General features: G+C 38.5%; 1 protein-coding gene across 49 annotated transcripts in view; it reads right to left on the bottom strand.

The window, feature by feature from the left end:
* Nucleotides 1-20,282, bottom strand: part of NEB (nebulin) — a 202,814-nt gene that overhangs the window by 102,830 nt on the left and 79,702 nt on the right. For all 49 annotated transcript variants that reach the window (XM_060409928.1, XM_012137496.4, XM_042243869.1 and 46 more), the window contains exons 59-72: nt 19,892-19,996; nt 19,696-19,803; nt 17,808-18,119; nt 17,359-17,562; nt 16,792-16,896; nt 13,560-13,667; nt 11,624-11,935; nt 9,383-9,586; nt 8,941-9,045; nt 7,464-7,571; nt 5,371-5,682; nt 4,865-5,068; nt 4,069-4,173; nt 745-852 (exon numbers count right to left, since the gene is read on the bottom strand). In XM_060409928.1, the coding sequence (XP_060265911.1) occupies nt 745-852; nt 4,069-4,173; nt 4,865-5,068; nt 5,371-5,682; nt 7,464-7,571; nt 8,941-9,045; nt 9,383-9,586; nt 11,624-11,935; nt 13,560-13,667; nt 16,792-16,896; nt 17,359-17,562; nt 17,808-18,119; nt 19,696-19,803; nt 19,892-19,996 (2,400 nt within the window). The remainder of the gene's footprint in view (nt 1-744; nt 853-4,068; nt 4,174-4,864; nt 5,069-5,370; nt 5,683-7,463; nt 7,572-8,940; nt 9,046-9,382; nt 9,587-11,623; nt 11,936-13,559; nt 13,668-16,791; nt 16,897-17,358; nt 17,563-17,807; nt 18,120-19,695; nt 19,804-19,891; nt 19,997-20,282) is intronic.

The following is a 20,282-nucleotide window of genomic DNA, read 5'->3' as shown; positions in this document are numbered from 1 at the left end:
TGGAGGGATGTGTTTATAATGGCTCATTAATTTTCTTCTTTTAAGGCATTCTGCATAATAATTGGCAAGGAGTAGTTTTAAAATGGGCAATTCTTGTTGGTAATGAGCATAGCGTTTCAGTTTTGCAAAATGAAAAAGTTTTGAAAGTCTGTTGCACAACAGTGTGAATATACTTATGGACTATATACTGAAAGTGGTAAATGGTTATTCAATTTTATTATGATTTAAAAGAAAAACCTACCAAAACGGACAATTTTGCTACTCTTGGATTAATATTTAAGTTGTACAGGAACCTCACATATTCATTTTTAGGGTAAAGGAATATTGATTTTTGTGGACCCCACAGCAAAGAAATATTTAACATTTTTGCTATTTTATGTCCTTTCTCAAGTCAAGGGGAAGAACTCAGTTAAAGCTGTTTCTTTCCTGGCATCTTTGCCTTGAGTGTAGCCTGAGGAGAGCTCATGAGATTTTATGAGTAGCTCAACATATGCCCACTTAACTTTGCTCAAGGTACTCCGTCTTACTAAGCAAGGACCAAAAGAGCATCAGAGGAACCACAACCCACTGTATCTCTGTGAAACTCGCACAGGTGGCTGACTGTCTCAAAGCCTCAATTTATTTGACTATGTAATGAAGGCAGTTGGGTGATAACTAGAGACTCAGCTGTGTTCCAAGAGTGTGATTCCCTATGCAGGTGGCTGGGCTGTTGGTAACAGAGGTAAGCACGTGATCAGCTCTTACATCACTCGCAATCTCCCGGGAGGCCTTGGCAGCCACGATAGGAATGGCGTCACTTCTTAAGTCATATCCTTCTTTCTTGGCTTCTTCCATGGCCTGGCGATAGAGGTTCTGAGGAAGGAAGTAGTAACTTTTAGACACAGTGCTCACTTTCACTCTAAAAATATATTAATATTTCCATCAAAGGAAGACTACTTTTGTTTTTTTAAAATTAATTTTAATTGGAGGATAATTGCTTTTACAATATTGTGATGAAAAGAAGACTACTTTTGGATACAGAACAAAAACTAGTATGTTCAGCCTTAAATAAAAAAAAATTTTTTTTAAAGATCGCTTTCTTTTCTTACTTACACAGTGTGCAAGTTATTTGTTGAAATTGAAATTTTACTTTCAGCAGGTTTAACTCCTTCAAATTTTACTCATTAAGTTAGTAACTCTGAAATCTGCTTGAATTTGCTTAGCATTTGTTCTTTTCATGAAATTCCCAAAAATGTCTGTTTATTTAACTGCAAATTTGAATTAGGATCAATTTTACCAGCAGAGAATATGATATAATAACAACACGACCACCATGAGCAGGTACCTGTATTCTAACAGTGCTAAACTAAGGATCATCCATTGTTTCTGAATATCTCTGTTAATACTATTTGCTCTCTATTCATTTTGTTGATTGCTGGCAATTGCTAGCAGACAGAGGGGTAGCAAGAACCAGGGATTGATGAGTCAAAAGGACAAAACTGATCAAATTATAATAATTTCTTTATGAATTGGCAAAATACCCACTGTTCAGTTTCTGTGGCAAGACAGACATACACAGAAGTTAGAATATAGGTATTCCAATGGGCACACAGCTTGAGAACCACTGCATTAAGTCATCTCTACCAGCAGTTTTCAGTCTTTTACCTGTGAACCATTACAAGAATTTAATTCTTAATTAGTAATAATTTTTAAATAACTTTTAGAGTTTGAGAAGGATGTAATTGAATGTTTTTAATGTGGATTATTAATGTGTGACAATTCGCATTCTCTCATGTTGCAACTTTTTACAAGGAAAAGCTAAATGGACAAGAATAAATTTAATGTATTTGAGATGAAATCCCAAGGGAGGGCATTTGTTCTTAAAAATTTCTAGAAATGTTTGTTTTGTAACTAGAGAGTCAAATACTCTTATACTTTATAGTTTTCCTTTGAACAATAAATTCTCAAGTTTGCCCTTATGTATAAGTGGGAAAAAATGTGCTTGAATCATTCTGTGGCTTCAGGCCAAACATTTTGTTCTTTCAACACTGGAAAAAGAGGCAGGGCTTCAAAGAAAACACTTTTAGTGTCATCAAGGCTACATTTTAAAGAATGTCTAGTAAGTTTGAATATTCCAAGAGAACTAGAACAGGTAAGTGTGAGTTTAAGAGAAAAAAAAAGAAGATATGGTTGCTTTATTTTATTTTGTTTACTAAGTATGACGTGAAGGTATCATTGGTAACGGGTTGAGAAGAAATTCACGTGGGCCATTCTAAAATCTAATCTTCAAAGATGGTCTTTAGGGAATTAACATAATTATGCAATTTCAAAGAAATAAATCCAGCTGAAAATCTAAGAAGTAAAAAAAATAGCCTAATTTCCGCTCAGCAGTCTGAAAAGAAAAAAAAGAAAGAAATCCTACTTCATCTGACCTAATTTTAACAAAAGGGAGAGGCTTAAAAGCATCATTACCCCTTGGCATAGAAACTAACAGCATCTGTCTGGGCTGAGGCAGAACATCTGGGAAAAGCTAATCTAACAGAGAAGCTCTGTGGCCAAGAGAAAAATTGTTCATTCAAAAATGACTGAAGCCAAGGTCAGTCAGATACTCATGATCAGGCTTGTCTTTGGGCCTTTTTATAATGCTAGACAAAAGGAAGCTTACTCCTCTCCATTTTACTTGTCATGCCTCTTCTTCAGGGCTACATGATGATAGGAAAAGGTAATTAACAGGAGTAAAATAATGAATGTGGTCAGGAATTGAAAATGAGTACTTAAAATTTCCAGTGTTCTCAAACTAAAGGGAACTCCACCCTGTTTTTTTTTTTTTTGAATGAAGATACACAGAAGCATGTAAGAAATCACCATTCATCTCGAATGAACCAGATAATTCTTGACCTTTATGAGAACAACTGGGTAAGAAACTGTTTCCTATTCTGCAAAGATATGTGATGACAAATTTAGTGGGGCTAGAGAGAGTATGTTAAAAAAATGTCTTTTGGTCTAATTGTTCTCACAGTTTTGAGATGGATGAATTTAAGAATTCTTATTTCAGTTTTTGTAAATAAACTGTGGTTATTTTGAGCATAAATCAAATAAACAGGCTATTTTAAGCATATATTAAATAAATCTAATTTTCATGGTGACTTGAGTGTAAAGGGAAGAAATTAGTTTATTAAGCAGTTATTATGTGCCAGGCTCCACCCAGGACATACTACACATAAAAATTCTTCAATAGCCATTTTTATTTCATTTTACAGATAAGATGACTAAAGGAAAACTCACTGAACAAATTTTGAAGCAAGTACTAACCTGATAAACAGCAGTAATTATTTTTTAAATTAAAATCACAATATGATTTAATCATTAATAGTTGACTGAGAGTTCTTTCCCCTCTCACATGTGACATGGAGATACTTTTGTATTTATCTGTTTTTTTCTATTTTTTTTAAAAATTGAAGTATAGTATGGATGTGAGAGTTGACCATAAAGAAGGTTGAGAACCCAAGAATTGATGCTTTTGAACTGTGGTACTGAAGAAGACTATTAAGAGTCCTTTGGACAGCAAGGAGATAAACCAGTCAATCCTAAAGGAAATCAACCCCAAACATTCATTGGAAGGACTGATGCAGAACTGAAGCTCCAACACATTGGCCAGCTGATGTGAAGAACTGACCTACTGGAAAAAGACCCTAATTCTGGAAAAGATTGAGAGCAAGACGAAAAGGGAGTGACAGAGGACAAGATGGTTGGATAGCATCACTGATTCAATGGACATGAGTTTGAGCAAACTCTGGGAGATAGTGGAGAACAGGAAAGCCTGGCATGTAGCATTTCATGGGGTCACAAAGAGTTGGACGCAGCTTAGCAACTGAACAACAAATAATAGTTGATTTAATAATACAATGATATGTTACTGTCTTCTATAACTATTTTTTAATACAAGGATACATATATCCATGGTAGGTTATAGACAAAAATAAATAAATAAAACTAAGCTAACTGATTAATATGTGAATTAAACCCATAATTCTGACCTTTCTGCTACATCAGCAAAATCAACATGGTCAGGTTCAAATAAAGTCTTACCTCACTATAATTTATTTTATTTTGTCTTGCCAATGTAATTTCAGGTGTATCAGGCATCATGTGGATTTGAGTCTTGTCTTTGTCCCAGGCTTCTGTGTATAAGCGCTGTGAAGAATAAAAAAGGTTATTGAATTAGGAAAACAATGGTTGTTGTAAACAGAGGTTTCCAACTTCGTGATGATGACAAAGTTGAAAGCCAGCATCCTTACTATCTGGGCTGTGTGCTGTACACCAACATTCTTCAGTCTCTTTGATGTTACTATATAGTCACTAAATAAAAGTGTAGGATAATATATGAAAAGAAAACGTGTATTTTGTTACAAGACCATCTACACTTCAATTAAATTAAAAGCAAGTATTATCTAAGCATGTATACACATCTATATGTACTGAGGTTATATCAGCAAATCCATCCCATGATTTTGTTTGTTTATTGGCTGCAGATGTACCTGTTATGCCATGTCTAGATTTCTTTTTGATAAATGTCATGAAGACTTGCACCTGACTTGTTTGTTCTATATTTAGGTAAGTAGCAAACAAGAAAAAAAAAAAAACCTTGATATCAAACATGTATAACTGTTAGACTTAAAACAATTTAAACACCAAACAGTTGTCCTACTTCTAACTATTTCACAAGAGATATCAAAGCAGAAGCTTCTACATACATTTTGAGAATACAAAACCAAATCACCATACACAGGATGGCAATTGGATAAAACAAAAAAGACTTAGCTAGTCATAGATATTCTCAAGGACAGACAGCCATACTTTATTTTCCCCCAAACTGAGGGCTCACCTTGTTCATGTTGATGGCATTGTTCTTGGCTAGCACCTGTTCCAAGGAATCAGGCACACTGGTGAATTTCAGTGTGTCTGGACGCTGGCGGTAGAGGTTATCACTCAGTATCTCTGCAGCTCTCTTGCACTTGACCACATCCACAGACCCAATGGGGACCCAACCAATGCCTCTCAGCCACTGGAGATCTGATTTATAAATGTTCTGGTGAGATCAAACACAAAAGCAAGGATTACCGAAGCTGTTACAGCACTTGATTTCAAAAATGGAAAATGTGCATAGGCAAACTTTATGTCTTTTAAAATACGAAGCCCAAGTGGATATAGTTCATGGTATTATGTTCTCTCTAAAAGAAAAGCAAAGCACAGTAAATTAAGGGTGGGGAGGAAAAAAACATTGTTCTTTTCCTGCGGGCTTTACCAATCCTAGACCATTATCTGCATATTACTATGTATAACCATCATGAGCATGGTCAGCAGCAGTATTTAATGGGTCTCAGTACTTACATCGCTCTGCAAGTCATAGGCCTGCCGAGCATGGATGACATCGCTCTGGTCGGGCAGGCACGTCCACTGGTGCAGGTAGTTCTTGTAGTCTATGTCACTGACCAAGGTCTGGCACTTCTTGGCCAGCACCACCCCCAGCATGTCCACCGGGCTGCTGAACTTGGTCTTCCACTTCTCAAAGTCTTTCTTGTACTCCCGGTCACTCTGGATCTTGGCCACGTGCATGGACCACATCATCTTGGGGTCATCTTTGATGTCCCGGGCTCCAATGTGATGGCCAAGCTGCTTGCGGTAACCATCTTTGTATTTATACTGAAATAAAAGTAGTCATTAAAAAAATGAATGAATGGGCTAAAAGTTTTTTTAATATAAAACTCTGCTATTTTAAAATTGGTAATTCTTGTAAAGAAATGAATCATCTAAATATCAACTTATCTCCTCATCCTAAACTCGGACTAGACTTCACAGCAATACTCTAATGGGAAGCAGGCCAAACAACACAGTGCTATGGTTTGCAGATGTTAGGTCTCTGGAAATAAAGGCAGCAACACTTATCAGAAAATCAACTGGAGTTAATACGGCCTTTTTTCTTTTTTTTTGTCTTGGGCCAGTGAAATTGTTAACCCAGAAATTTTACATGTGATTTGGAGAATGCTACTCCTGAGTGCACAGGAACTATTTTATCCCCAGCCCACTGCACCCCTCCCAAATGTGGCTCTGCTGACTTTCACTGAGTTACAGGACTCCCGAAACGGACTGGCTTGTGTTTCCATCCTTGCGTACCTGGTCTATTGGAGATGAAATTTGGGTGAGGTTTGTTGGGATTCCTTGAGGGGGAAAAATAGATTATATGACTACAAGAAAGTGGTTTGTTGTTGGTGGCGGTAAGAGTGGACTGTGGATTATCTTCTGTCCACTTCAGGGAACAACATTACACAAATCCTAGCATATATTTACAGAAGTCTGAATTCTCCACCAAAGGCACTTCTTTCAGAGACAGCAGAAAGAGAAATCAGGCTCACTATATTGTTGGTTTAGGATGTCATAAAACTCTTTTTTTTTTCATTTAAAAATAACTCAAAAGGAAGCACTTAAGGTAGTTTTTCAAAGAAAGGGTTGGCAAAAATCCCAAGCAGGTTTGGGGAAAGGCAAATTTTCCTAAACCTGTCTGTACCAGATCTTTTTCTTATATTGACCCAATGCATGTAACCACGTTTTTTTCCAGCTTTTTTCCCCTGTTATTTTCTTATATCTGTGTGCTCCAAATATGCAGATGAATGCCTCATAATTATAGATATGAAAAAGTTCAGTTCAGTCACTCAGTTGTGTCCATCTCTTTGCAACCCCATGGACTGCAGCATGCCAGGCTTCCCTGTCCATCACCAACTCCTGGAGCTTCCTCAAACTCATGTCCAGTTAGTCGGTGATGCCATCCAACCATCTCATCCTCTGTCGTCCCCTTCTCCTCCCACCTTTAATCTTGGCCAGCATCAGGGTCTTTTCCAATGAGTCAGTTCTTCGCATCAGATGGCCAAAGTACTGGAGTTTCAGCTTCAGCATCAGTCCTTCCAATGAATATTCAGGACTGATTTTCTTTAGGATTGACTGGTTGGATCTCCTTGTAGTCCAAGGGACTCCCAAAAGTCTTCTCCAAAACAACAGTTCTAAAGCATCAGTTCTTTGGCATTCAGCTTTCTTTATAGTCCAACTCTCATATCCATACATGACTACTGGAAAAATCATAGCTTTGACTAGATGGACTTTTGTCAGAAAAGTAATGTCTGCTTCATAATATGCTATCTAGGTTGGTCATAGTATGAGACAACTGACAAAAGATACAAACAAATGTAGATTCAAATTCTTTTTTTTTTTTTTCTGAAGTTTAGGATACTTGCTCTGCCTATGGGGTCTGAATACTAAAATATTTTGGAGTTGAATTATTAAAGGGCTTTACAAATAAAAGACTTCATTTAAAGTACAATAAATGTGCTTTAACCAACACCCAGAAGAACCATGCTATTGTAATACTGATTCTGCCTTCCCACCTCATCCAGTCATGTGTATCTGTATATCCATGGAGTGCTGGTACTCACATCACTGATGATGTCCCTGGAGGCCTTGGCCGCCACGATCGGGATGGCATCACTTCGCAAGTCATAGCCTTTCTTCTTTGCTTCTTCGTTGGCGAGTTTGTACAGAGTCTATAGGAGAAAAGTAAGAGTTAGAGCAGGTTTGACAGTGAAAGATCTGATGGCAACAATCTGGAATTTATCAAGAGACAAATTTATCAAGATTTAAAAAAGGAAAGGCTCTGGAAACAACTTCCTAGCGGTATTGGAAAGTAAATAAATTATATTTTACCAAAAAACTCTGTAGCATAAGAAACAAATGAAGCGTATCAATGAGTATTAACATAGAATAATCTATAATTTATATCATTATAGATTAATATATATATAATATGTAGGTTATATGATATATTATGTATACCAACATAGATTAATATAATTTAGTGATATAGACTGATGAACAAAGCATCAATTTATATATCTTAAGTGAAAAGAAACCTGCAGGACAATGTTTAATATTACTCATTTGATAAAAAAATAACATATACTCATTCATTATTAAAAATTTTTGACAATCATGCAATATTTTATAATATTTTAAAAAACAAATGAGAAAATGATCAACTTAAAGTTAACTTGAGTATAATCACAACTTTAAGATTCTAACTTTTGGCTGCCTCATGTTAGTAAAACATGCACCTATAAAATTGCAGTTTACTTTAAAAAAATGTAATCAGCCTTGTCAACAGAGAGCACGTTTTTCTCACGCCTAAGGTTCTGTTTCTATAAAAGGAGCTCGATTATTTCATTTGCCCCTGCTCCCTTTAGGAAAATATGCCCAGTGCCCTCCTCTGCATATCTCAGTGCTCTAAGCAGGACTCACCCCTGAGGGAAGTGGAGCTGACTCTCCTGCTCCAGGATGGCCTACACCTGGATGAGGAACGTAATTCTGGGGTTCATTTAGCAAGTTCATTTGGCTCTCATACAAACGTGTCCTTGAAACTAACTTTAGTAATAAAAGATGTGAGATTTTGACTTCTAATTTCATTGCTTTGCTTTCCTTCTCAATTCCATTCATGATCCAGGTGGGAAAGGGGTATGTATAATTAGAGGCCCCCTTGGTTGGGCTGCCAGATTTAACAAATAGGAAGATAGCATGCCCAATTTCAGATAAACAGCAAATAATGTTTTCATATAAATAATAAGTCAGTATTACGTCTGGTCATACTACCCCTTGGAAAAGCCAAAAATACTCTCCAGTTGCACTGACTCACATCAGTAAAGACCATAAATGGAAAAGAAAACGTGGCTTCAGTTTTCCCCTGGAATCCTATAGCATATGTTATTCAACTACAGACGAAAGGTTTGATGGGCTTAGTGCTCATATCACAGAGCTATACCCTCCAGGACAGCTGAGGTCCAAGATTCTTCATAAAAGTAAGTGTAGAAAACAAACTACAATGCCAACCACAAGTATGGGCCCACAAGATTTTGCCCCTACCTCACTGTAGTTGAGTTTGTTCTGCCTTGCCAGCATGATCTCCGGAGTATCAGGCATTATGTGAACTTGAGTCTTGTCTTTGTCCCAGGCTTCTGTGTATAAGCGCTATCAAAGAATATGTTGATAGAAAAGAAAGAACATGTTATAGAAGACCATTTGAAACAGAACTACAAAAAGTCAATTAAAGCCAGAATGTTATTGACCTAATTAGGAAAAAATAAATCAGACTAAGATACAGAGTATTCAGCTGAGGTTTGAGTCTTAATGATGGTTATCAGGGTTACAACTGAGGATAACAGAAATTACTCAGAGGATTTCAAGTATGTCATTTAGGAGGTAAACATGACCCCACACTTGCATGGACAATTTTAACTCCACTAATGATTAATGTCTCAGAACCTCTTTTTGCATCTTGGAAAAGCTTGAGGCAGCTGGAGCTCACCTTGTTCATGTTGATGGCGTTGTTCTTGGCCAGCACCTGCTCCAGGGAATCAGGCACACTGGTGAACTTCAGCGTGTCTGGAGGCTGGCGGTAGAGGTTATCACTCAGTATCTCTGCAGCTCTCTTACACTTGACCACATCCACAGACCCAATGGGGACCCAGCCAATGCCCCTCAGCCACTGGAGATCGGACTTGTAAACATTCTGTGAGGAGGAAAAAGGCAGGAACTCTTCAGCAAGATTGAAAAATTTAGGGTCAAGATACAAAATCAATAATAAAGTACAATTCTGGTTGTTGCTTTTATAGAAAACAGGCTCATTGTATTAGGCAAACCAGCAGAGGAAGTATGTTCAAAAATGACCCAGAAAAGTAACAAAAAATGATAAAATGTTTCAGGTTGTTAGGACAGGAGTAATTGAAATGAATATCTTCTGTCAGCCAGTTCAATGGATGTTCATTCTGTGTCAACAGAAAAAGAAGCTAACCCAGAGAAAGAGAAACTGTGCAAACATCCAGCTACAGGCTTTCAGTAAATAAATGTTAGGTCTAGTCAAATGAAACACTCTGCAGCTATTAAAAGCCTATTTTAAAGAATATCAGTGACTTGTAGAAATGTCATTAATATGATGCTAACAAAAAATAGCACAGAAAACAACACGTGTATTACATGAGCAGGAGAGGCCTTTTTCAGTAGTTGGATTATTATTGCCTTCTATGTGTTCTTTCTTATATTTCAAAAATATCTGTAATGCTCGCTCTTTCTAAGCAACAAGAAAAGAAGTTAAAATGTAATAATAGGGCTTCCCTGGAGATGGTTAAGACAGTGCTCCCAATAGGGGGCGTGGGTTCAATCCCTGCTCAGGAAACTAAGATTCCACATGAGGCCAGAAAGTAAAAACAAAACAGATCAATAATGACAGAGAACCTCTGAAGCCCAGAGGCAGACCTTTGGCTACTTTAACACTGTTCAAGATTCAGGACAAAAAAATGATCATCTTATTGGTCTGCAACCCGGCTCTTCGCCAAATTCTCAGGATGGGAAGCATGGACTCCTTTCCAGAACTGTCTTTCCATGTCTTTGACACTTTAAGTAATTTTTTCTGCTAAAGACTTTCATTCATAACTACTTCACAGTGGTGGAACTGGACCTTTGCCTAGCTCATTTGAAGGATTTTTACCTGGAACAGCATCAAAGTAGAGCATACAGGTGGCTCTTTTATTGTCTAGACTAAAAGCCGGTTGGAATTGCCTTATGCTAAGTAGTTACAGCCCCTTAAATAACAGCAAGAATGAAAACAATAACATTTTACACTTCTGGGTTGTTTAACTTTCATATGCTTCCCACATTGTTAAGACTATGTCACTATGAGAAGGAGGGGATCTCAAAAGGGCACCTGACAGATGCAGGCAAGAGGTCTGTCAATGCGGTCACCCCATGGGTAATGTTAGCTGTTTTTAACCACCTTCCTTGTGCAGGCAAAGCCTTCTTTGTAAAACACAGGGCTCTGCATCTTGTGGAAGGCTACAGAATACATGTGGGAGTTGCCACAGGTAGGCTACACAATTTCTAGGAACAACCATTTAATGAATAATTATTGTTAATTCATGTTATTCTCCAAAGTCCTCTAATGCTTAATAATTCCTTCAAACATCTATAAAACATATGCTGCAAAAAATGCGCTTCTCACATCCAGATTTGAGATGGCGCCTCTGCTTCAAATCGGTACTAGGTTCTGTCGTTACCTTGTGACTGCTCCACAAAGAGAGCCCTGCTGAGAGGAGAAAGCACCAGGAAAATGACCCAGTAGCATCCAGACTCAGTGACTTCTCTTATTTCATAAGAACAACAGTGAATCTTGCAGCAATATTCTACTAATGATAAACGTATTTGTTTTTCAAGGAAGCTAAAACAATTCTTGAGTAACTTTTTAAAAAACAAAAATTTGTTCTTTCTCCCTTAAAAAAATAAAATAAAAGGTCTCCCTGTGGTAGACCTGGAATTCCAACATTACTTAATTCCCGTTTAATTTTTATAAGACCAAGTCCGGTCAGTAAATTTCACTTCCTTATAAAGCCTAGCAATGCATCCACAATTAAACAGTAAAACTATTCTCTGATTCACATCTCATTCACTAAACAAGAAATCCTAGTTTGAGTAGCCCAGTGAGTTGTTTACAAAGGATGGCTTTCATATGGTTCAATTTCCTTCTGCACAAGGCTGTTATAGACACTGTACTCACGTCACTCTGCAGGTCATAGGCCCGCCGAGCATGGATGACATCGCTCTGGTCGGGCAGGCACGTCCACTGGTGCAGGTAGTTCTTGTAGTCTATGTCACTGACCAAGGTCTGGCACTTCTTGGCCAGCACCACCCCCAGCATGTCCACTGGGCTGCTGAACTTGGTCTTCCACTTCTCAAAGTCCTTCTTGTACTCCCGGTCGCTCTGGATCTTGGCCACGTGCATGGACCACATCATCTTGGGGTCATCTTGGATGTCCCGGGCGCCAATGTGATGGCCAAGCTGCTTGCGGTAACCATCTTTGTATTTGTACTGAAATGAAAATGCACAAATCAGATTTTCATTAGAAGCCTTTAGAGGTCACAAGTCTGTACAAATCATCTTGCTTATATCACAGTTGTAAGCTGACTTTTGCTAATAAGCAAAACTCAAGGCAGTAGCTTACCTTTCCTCTAGAAGCTTATAGTGGTAATAAAATAGATGGAATTGATATGATTGTAGTGTATACCCCAAATCACCTATGGCCTAGTAATAATGAATAGTCCCTGAGGCAGGACATGCACACAGTGGAGAGGCCATTTGGACCAAGGAACTTGGAGAAATGGGTTAGACACTAAAAGCATATCAGAAAAGAGATGTGCTCAGTGACCAGATGCGTTTAATAAGTGGTAAAATGATGATTGTCTGGTTTCTGTGAGGATACAGTCAAGGTCAAGGACTATCTGCAGCAGCAACAGAAAAGAATTTAGTATTTCATAACGGATTCAGACAGTCAGTGATGGTGGCAAACTTGGCATTATTTTGCAAACTGACTAAACTAGGGGAGCTGACGTAGCAGCCCAGCGGGTTAGAGCATGTTCCTAATTAAGTCATAGGTTCTCATCTCTCATGGACCAACAGTGTTTTTATTATTCCATGGCCAATGACATCATCCTGGAATCCAAGTTAATTGTCCAAAATACAAGCTTCTAGTCACAAAGATAACTAAGTGAGAAAGTATAAATTAGTCAGCAGAGGCAATATAGTACAGTGGGAAGGAATGAGATGGATTGGAATTTCACCTCCACCACGAACTAAGAGTTTGACTTTAGACAAGTTGCTTAAGCAATCCACAAAACAGGGATAATCACAACACTTACGTCCTAGGGTAATTATGAAAAATAAGTGATATAATGCATGTAACACTCTTAGCACAGATTGCTCAGTGCTTTTGGTTATTAATATTTTGGTATCTATTATTATTTGCATTAATCCACTTGTAGGAAAGGCCCAACGTATGTAAACTAAAGTGAGTCACTAATTGATCTTTCTACATAAAACACAGTGTATTACCATATTCCCAAATAGTGGGCCTTGAATTTTAGAGCAGTGGTCTGTTCTTCAAGAATCCCCTGAGGTACCAGGGAAGGATCATGGTTTTATTCTGTAAGGTACAAGCCACAAGCCAGGAGCTGGTTATGGGTGCAAGCTTGGGCTAGTCTGGTACTGATCAACTGTCTTCTTCTCATAGTTGTATAAGGGTGAATTGTAATGTTAAGTGTCATATGCATTTTTTGAGTTAAAATGCTATATAAAGCCAGGCCATGATTCTCACGGGGAGAACTTAAGTTTATGAGTCACTTTTTCCATCAGCACTGTGACAATTTTATATAAGTACCTCCAAGCCTGCAGCTATACTCTAACAAATTCCACATGAATGGCTCTTTCTCTGTTCTTGGTGGATCAGCTTTCACTGTAGACACTGTGTCTTAACAGTTATAAAAATTTAATACACATTCAATTTTTCATTTCCCTCAAAGCTAGATTTTAGAAAAATCCTACATAAATACATCAGGCTTTATTTCCAAAAGGCCAGGAAAGTTCTTTTCAAAGATTTAGTTCAGTGAAAATATCCCTTCAGACTGACCACATACTTGCAGTAAAATTGACAACTCACATCACTGATGATGTCCCTGGAGGCCTTGGCTGCCACGATCGGGATGGCATCACTTCGCAAGTCGTAGCCTTTCTTCTTTGCTTCTTCGTGGGCGAGTTTGTACAGACTCTAAATTTGAGCAAAAAAAAAAAAAAATCAGGGAGATGTTGACATTCCTATACAAATATTAACAAAGAACTAAAACAATTCACTAAGTTCTACACAGGTAGGTGCCTGTGATCATCTCACTGATGAGTGTCCTATGCTTTGTGATTTTTTTTGGCAAAATTGAGTCTTAAAAATGATATGGGACATGGTACCTTTGGTTTTCATTTTTAAAGTTATGTTATATTAACTATATATAGGTATTATTCAGTGTTTTAAAATTTTGAGTTTTAACAATGAATCAGTTTTGGAAAGCTGAAACGAATGGGTCTAGGTGGTAAAAGTGGACAGGAAGAAAACTAATTCAATCTACATTTATTTTGCACCAACTCTGTGCTGTGGCAGTGCTTGGTTCTTGAGAGCCAAAGGTAAATATGACCTCTTTCACTTCCAAGATTGCTGGAGAACTGATGGAAAGACTGATGTGGAACAAGCTGCCAAGAGGTCAAACTACAAATGGTGCTTTACCCATGTTATTAGAACAAACTCCAGGAAGGAGAAATTGATTCCAAATTGAAAGATCAGGAAGTTTTCTGCAGAGGGAGTAATCTTTGCATTGGACCTTGAGTGATAAATATGGTTTCAATAGACTGAGATGGTGGTCAAGGGCACAGGGACTCGTATGAATCAAAGTATGGCGGGGCAGGGGGGAATTACAGGGATGTCAAAGGAAGTGGGGGCAGCGCCAGGCATAGGAAATGGCAACACAGGACTGAAAAAAGTCAGGAGTTGGGCTGTGAAGGCCTGGCGAGAAGTTTGTGCTTAACTCTATATGAAATGGGAAAACAACAACAATATTTGAGGGAGAATGACATCATCAAATTTGCATTTTATCTTCCTGTCCTAAATGAGAAAGAAACACAACAGAATTGAACTAAGCTAATAGAGAAAAGTCAGAGAAAGCAGACCAGGCAGGTGAGGCACTCAGTTCCTGGGCCTCTTTGAACCAACTGCAACATACAGCAGCTCTGAGCTTTTGCAATAAAGACAGAGCTGACAATTCCAGAAATGCTGAGTGGCTAGGGGCCCTTTGCCTCTTAAAACACTTGTTCATACAGCATGTACTTTCCTGTAGCATTATGGGACCTATACTGTAAGTTGAGCTGAAAATTCACTTCTTTGAGAGTGGCACTTGATGTTTTTAGTTTGGGATGACAATTTATAGTTACATAAGCATTAAACATATAGTTTCTACCCCCCAAAATTAAAATGACTTAAGTTGGTGACTAATTAATTTAAATTCTCTCAGTTAAATTCTGCAGAAGAGGAATACATTTTAAAATAGGCTATCTGAGAAAGAATATTTTCCTGGAAAATAGCACAAAGCTGGGAGAAATAACTAATACATCAGCGGACAGAATCTTGGATTCAAAAAATCTCCATAGCCTTAAATCAATAAGTTCATTCTAAGAAGAAAAAAAAGGCCGAGATATAAATATAAGTCTTTGAACTGAAATGTAAGTTGCCAAATGGATAAATACAAGATAGAGGAAATCTAGTTTAAGCCCATGTAAGTTGTGTTAAGAGTTTTGGTTGACCCCCAGTCCCATATGCACCAGCAGTGACATAGTTGCCAAGGACTCCTAAGGCACAGGGTGAAGAAATGGAGGGCAAATGTCCAGAAGAGGAAACGCAAAGTCAGCGGTAATCTACATTAGTCATTCCTCACCTGCAGGACTGTGTTCAGTTCTAAGAGTCACATTCTGCAGGGATGTCAGGTGAGGAATGTCCAGAAACTTATAACAACTCTGAGAAGAGTACTATTATAATGTTAAACCCACTTTTCAGGTGGAAAAACTGAGAGACAGTGGGGATGTTTAGATTAGAAAGAGAACATGGGGTAAGTTGGTGGGGAGGCACACAGCAGCAACCCCATCTCTGCGGGGCAGGCACAGACTATGGTCTTAGACAATTATGTGGGTCTGCAGAGAGAAACCATTGACCCAATACATGAGAAACATTTTGTAAAGGAACTGCCGGAACAAATGGGTTGATTTATGAGGTAAGCATCCTGTCACTGAGAAGCTAAAGCAGGATGATGGCTTATTGGGTGAGGATTCCTGCCTAGAGCAGAGACTGACCTCTCAACCTAAACATCTATGGTTCCAATCAAGAGAGTAGCATTGACACATATTACTCCCCCCCACACCTTTTTTTTTTAACCACGTGTTAAAATAGGTAGCTAGTGGGAAGCTGCTGTAGAACACAGGGAGCTCAGCTCTGCTCTGCAATGATCTAGACAGGTGGCGTGGTGGTGGTGGTGGGAGGGAGGTTCAAGAGAGAAGGGATATACGTACACATATAGCTGATTCACTTTGTTGTACAGCAGAAACTAACACAACACTGTAAAGCAATTATACTTCAATTAAACAAAAATCTGTGGTTCTGACATAGGGCAGCTCTATGCTCACAGAAAACAAATAGGAAATGGACTTGCTAATGTGTAGGTCCCCTCTGTCTCTCAGTTATTTGATTGTACTGTGATTTTAATCCTTGACTTAAACCTTATAAAAATTGTAAATTTTGACCCTAAACTATAATTTAGGAAAAATAAAGCATGTGTGGAAAATAAATTTAGCACAGCTAAGTAACACATGTGCTATGTGCTAAGTCGCATCAGTCGTGTCTGACTCTTTGCGACTCTGTGGACTGTAGTCCACCAGGCTGCTCTGTCCATGAGACGCTCCAGGCAAGAATACTGTTGTGGGTTGCCATGCCCTTCTCCAGGGAATCTTCCTGACCCAGGGAGTGAACGTGCATCTCTTATGTCTCCTAATAAGAGATAAATGTGTTTTGGTATACTGCCAATTTCCTAACTTAAATTAATAAAAGAAGAAAGTCTAGTTAATCTTCTGGTTACTGCTTTAATTATCAGTTCTTAAAATTTACACTGCCTAAATGGTAATTTGTGCTACTTCAAGATTGATGCTTAGGATGGTAATTGAGAAATGCAAGAGTATTTGGTACTCACATGGAGCAAGAAATGGCATTCTTTACAAATTGCTCATTTATATTACATCACCATGGAACAGATTAATTGAAATATGAAACGCCATGCAAATGTCATAGAATTAGCATCTGCTCCCACCTCACTGTAGTTGACTTTGTTCATTCTTGCCAACGTAATTTCTGGTGTGTCTGGCATGATGTGGACCTGGGTCTTGTCTTTGTCCCAGGCTTCTGTGTACAGACGCTAGCAAGGAAAATAAAAAATGTCATCAGGAAAATAATTCAGTGTGTATTTAATAGAAATTTCAGGGCCACAAGAACTCTAGAAACAAAGATAACAAGAGGTTATGCATTTTATATACATTATGTATTTTATTGTTTATTTACTTCAAGTAATCAGTTCATAGTAGAACAGATATGTATGAGTTTTCTTTTGATACTCAGAATTATATGTTAACATAAGGAAATTCAGAATATCTTATGTAGAGATTTTCCACAAAAATATGCCATTTTATCAAAATCATGAAATAACTACTGAAGTAAATATTAAAATATAAATGGCATAGATATTATATATGAATAGATATATATATAGAGAGAGAGAATATCTTTTGTTGCTCAATTCTCTATTTCTTTCTTATCTCGATCATGCTTCTTTTCCTTTGGTTTAGCTTTAGGAGTAATGACTCTGATTTTGAAGCCTCACCTTGTTCATATTGATGGCGTTGTTCTTGGCCAACACTTGCTCCAGAGAATCAGTCACGCTAGTAAATTTGAATTTGTCTGGAGGCTGGCGATAGAGTTTATCACTCAAAATTTCACTCGCCCTCTTGCATTTTTCCACATCTAAAGAGCCAATGGGAACCCAGCCGATGCCTTTTAGCCATTGGAGATCTGACTTGTACACATTCTGTTAATAAAAATAGTAAGTATTTATCTCTGGTTTGGGAAAACATTTTCATCAACAGGACATGAAATAAAGTAAGAGCACTTTTGAAAATGTATTCCTTTGTGGTCTGGAGGGTTTGACATTGAACACTCACAGGAAAAGAAGAAACGTTTTCCCCTAATTGGACTGGTTGGTGCCGCTTATCCAGCGGATGTCAATTCACTGATTTCCCACCTTTGCATGTCATTATGATCCTCGGTACTCACGTCACTCTGCAGGTCATAGGCCTGCCGAGCATGGATGACATCGCTCTGGTCGGGCAGGCACGTCCACTGGTGCAGGTAGTTCTTGTAGTCTATGTCACTGACCAAGGTCTGGCACTTCTTGGCCAGCACCACCCCCAGCATGTCCACTGGGCTGCTGAACTTGGTCTTCCACTTCTCAAAGTCCTTCTTGTACTCCCGGTCGCTCTGGATCTTGGCCACGTGCATGGACCACATCATCTTGGGGTCGTCATGTATCGCTCGGGCACCAATGTGATGGCCAAGCTGCTTACGATAGCCTTCTTTGTACTTGAACTAGAAGAAGAAAATTACTGATAGTCACCTAGTATAACTGTTAGTACAAGGTACAAAGATCGCTAGGCTCAGATTTTCCTATTCATTAAAAATGCTTTCCCCCTGAATATTTCTTGCCTGGAAAACTCCATGGACAGATAAGCCTGGCAGGCTTCAGTCCATGGGGTCACAAGAGTCCAACATGACTTAGTCACTAAACCACCACTCCTGAATATATAAATAATATGTGCATCTGCATCTTATAAACCATTGAGAAAATAAAGCTTGTGTATATGTATATAAAAAAGAAAACAAAGTAAGACATTCTGCCATTTGGTGATAACTGCTGATGAAAATGACTTTTTGTGGGGAAGTCTGTACATGTAAGAGAGACTATATTAATAAAATTAGAATGGGATCATACTGTAGATGGGTTTGCGTCTGCTCATTTCAGTTATTATTTAAGCATTTTCCTGTGTCATTATATGTTCCCTTGTGTGTGTCCGACCCTTTGTGACCCCATGGACTGTAGACCACCAGGCTCCTCAGTCCATGAGATTTTCCAGGAAAGAATACTGGAGTAGTCAGCCATTTCCTCCTTCAGGGCATCTTCCTGTCCCAGAGATCGAACCCATGTCTCCTGTATCTCCTGCTTGTAGGCAGATTCTTTACTGCTTGAGCCATCAGGCGAGCCCATATATTCCCTACAAACGTGATTTTTAATGGCAGCAGGTATTCCAGTATATTGTATTATAAAACTTTTAATCCTTCTCTGACTGTTGAACATTTTTTTAAAAAGTATGACAGCTACTTCCCATATTTTGGATTTAAATGGAAAATATGCTTTTGACTTCACAGACAATAGAAATAGAAAGATAAACACTTCTAGAAATGTAAGCAAATCCATCTTTTAAAGTAAATAAATATCCAATAAATATCCACAGCCAATTACAGGATGCAGAGATAAACATACAATTCACGGGAATGTTTGGACTATAAACAGAATACTGTGTTCCATTCCTTCAGGTTTACTGGTTCACAGGAAATGGCTGGGTTTGGAAGGGATCCTATGATGAGTTCAACTGCATATATGTCATATTGTTTGTTGCTGATGCATAGTTGCTAAGTCATGTCTGACTCTTTGCAACCCCATGGACTGCAGCCTGCCAGGCTCCTCTGTCCATGGGATTTCCCAGGCATGAACACTGGAGTGGGTTGCCATGTCTCCTTTGGGGGAATCTTCCTGACCCAGGGATCAAACCTGAGTCTCCTGTATCTCCTGCCTTGGCAGGCAAATTCTTTACCACTGAGCCACCAGAGAAACTCCATACATCATGTGGCAAAGTCAGAAGGCTGTCTGAGCTATAGTAAAGCAGCCAGTCTTTTTGTTCAGCAGGGAATGGACATTAATTTGAAATGCATGTTGCTATGGATTCAACCATAGCTAGAAGTTAGCCTTTATGTTGAGAGCTTCATTACTATTATTTTAAACTATTTACTTACAAGACACCATTAGCTAAAACCTTAGCCTCACAGCTCTGCTACACATCCCTGAGAGGAACCAAAGCCGAGCAAAGAGCTCTGCAGGTGCACTTACTTCACTGGCAATGTCTCTGGAGGCCTTGGCTGCCCTGATAGGAATGGCATCTATCCGCATATCGTAGCCTTTTCTCTTGGCTTCATCTAGGCCAAGTTTATAGAGTTTCTGAAAAAAGACATAAATCTTTGTAAGTCTGATCTATAAAGTACAGTGTAAGAGAAAAATTATCATGCAGCACGAACACATTGCTTACCTCACTGTAATTTATTTGGTTTTGTTTAGCTAGTAACACTCCAGGAGTGTCTGGCATAATGTGGACAGTGGTTTTATCTTTATCCCAAGCTTCTGTATAGAGGCGCTGAAATAAACAAAAACAGGTGTGACTAGCTCAGGACAGTAATGAACCTAGCTCTTAATGAGAGTAAGGAGTCTGCTTTGTGAGTCAGTACTTGTGACACCTTTGGGTCTAGACGTCACATCAATAAGAAGCACAATACTTACTTTAAAACCACTTTGAAAGTGAAAGTGTTAGTTGCTCAGTCGTGTTCAACTCTTTATGAGTTCATGGACTGTGGCCTGCCAGGCTCCTCTGTCCATGAAATTCTCCAGGCAAGAATACTGGAGTGGGTTGCCATTCCCTTCTC

The sequence above is a fragment of the Ovis aries genome, chromosome 2 (assembly GCF_016772045.2).
Source record: "Ovis aries strain OAR_USU_Benz2616 breed Rambouillet chromosome 2, ARS-UI_Ramb_v3.0, whole genome shotgun sequence".
In the NCBI taxonomy this organism is placed as follows: Eukaryota; Metazoa; Chordata; class Mammalia; order Artiodactyla; family Bovidae; genus Ovis; species Ovis aries.
The sequence above is the reverse complement of the archived record's forward strand: the minus strand, read 5'-3'. Positions and strand labels throughout refer to the sequence as shown.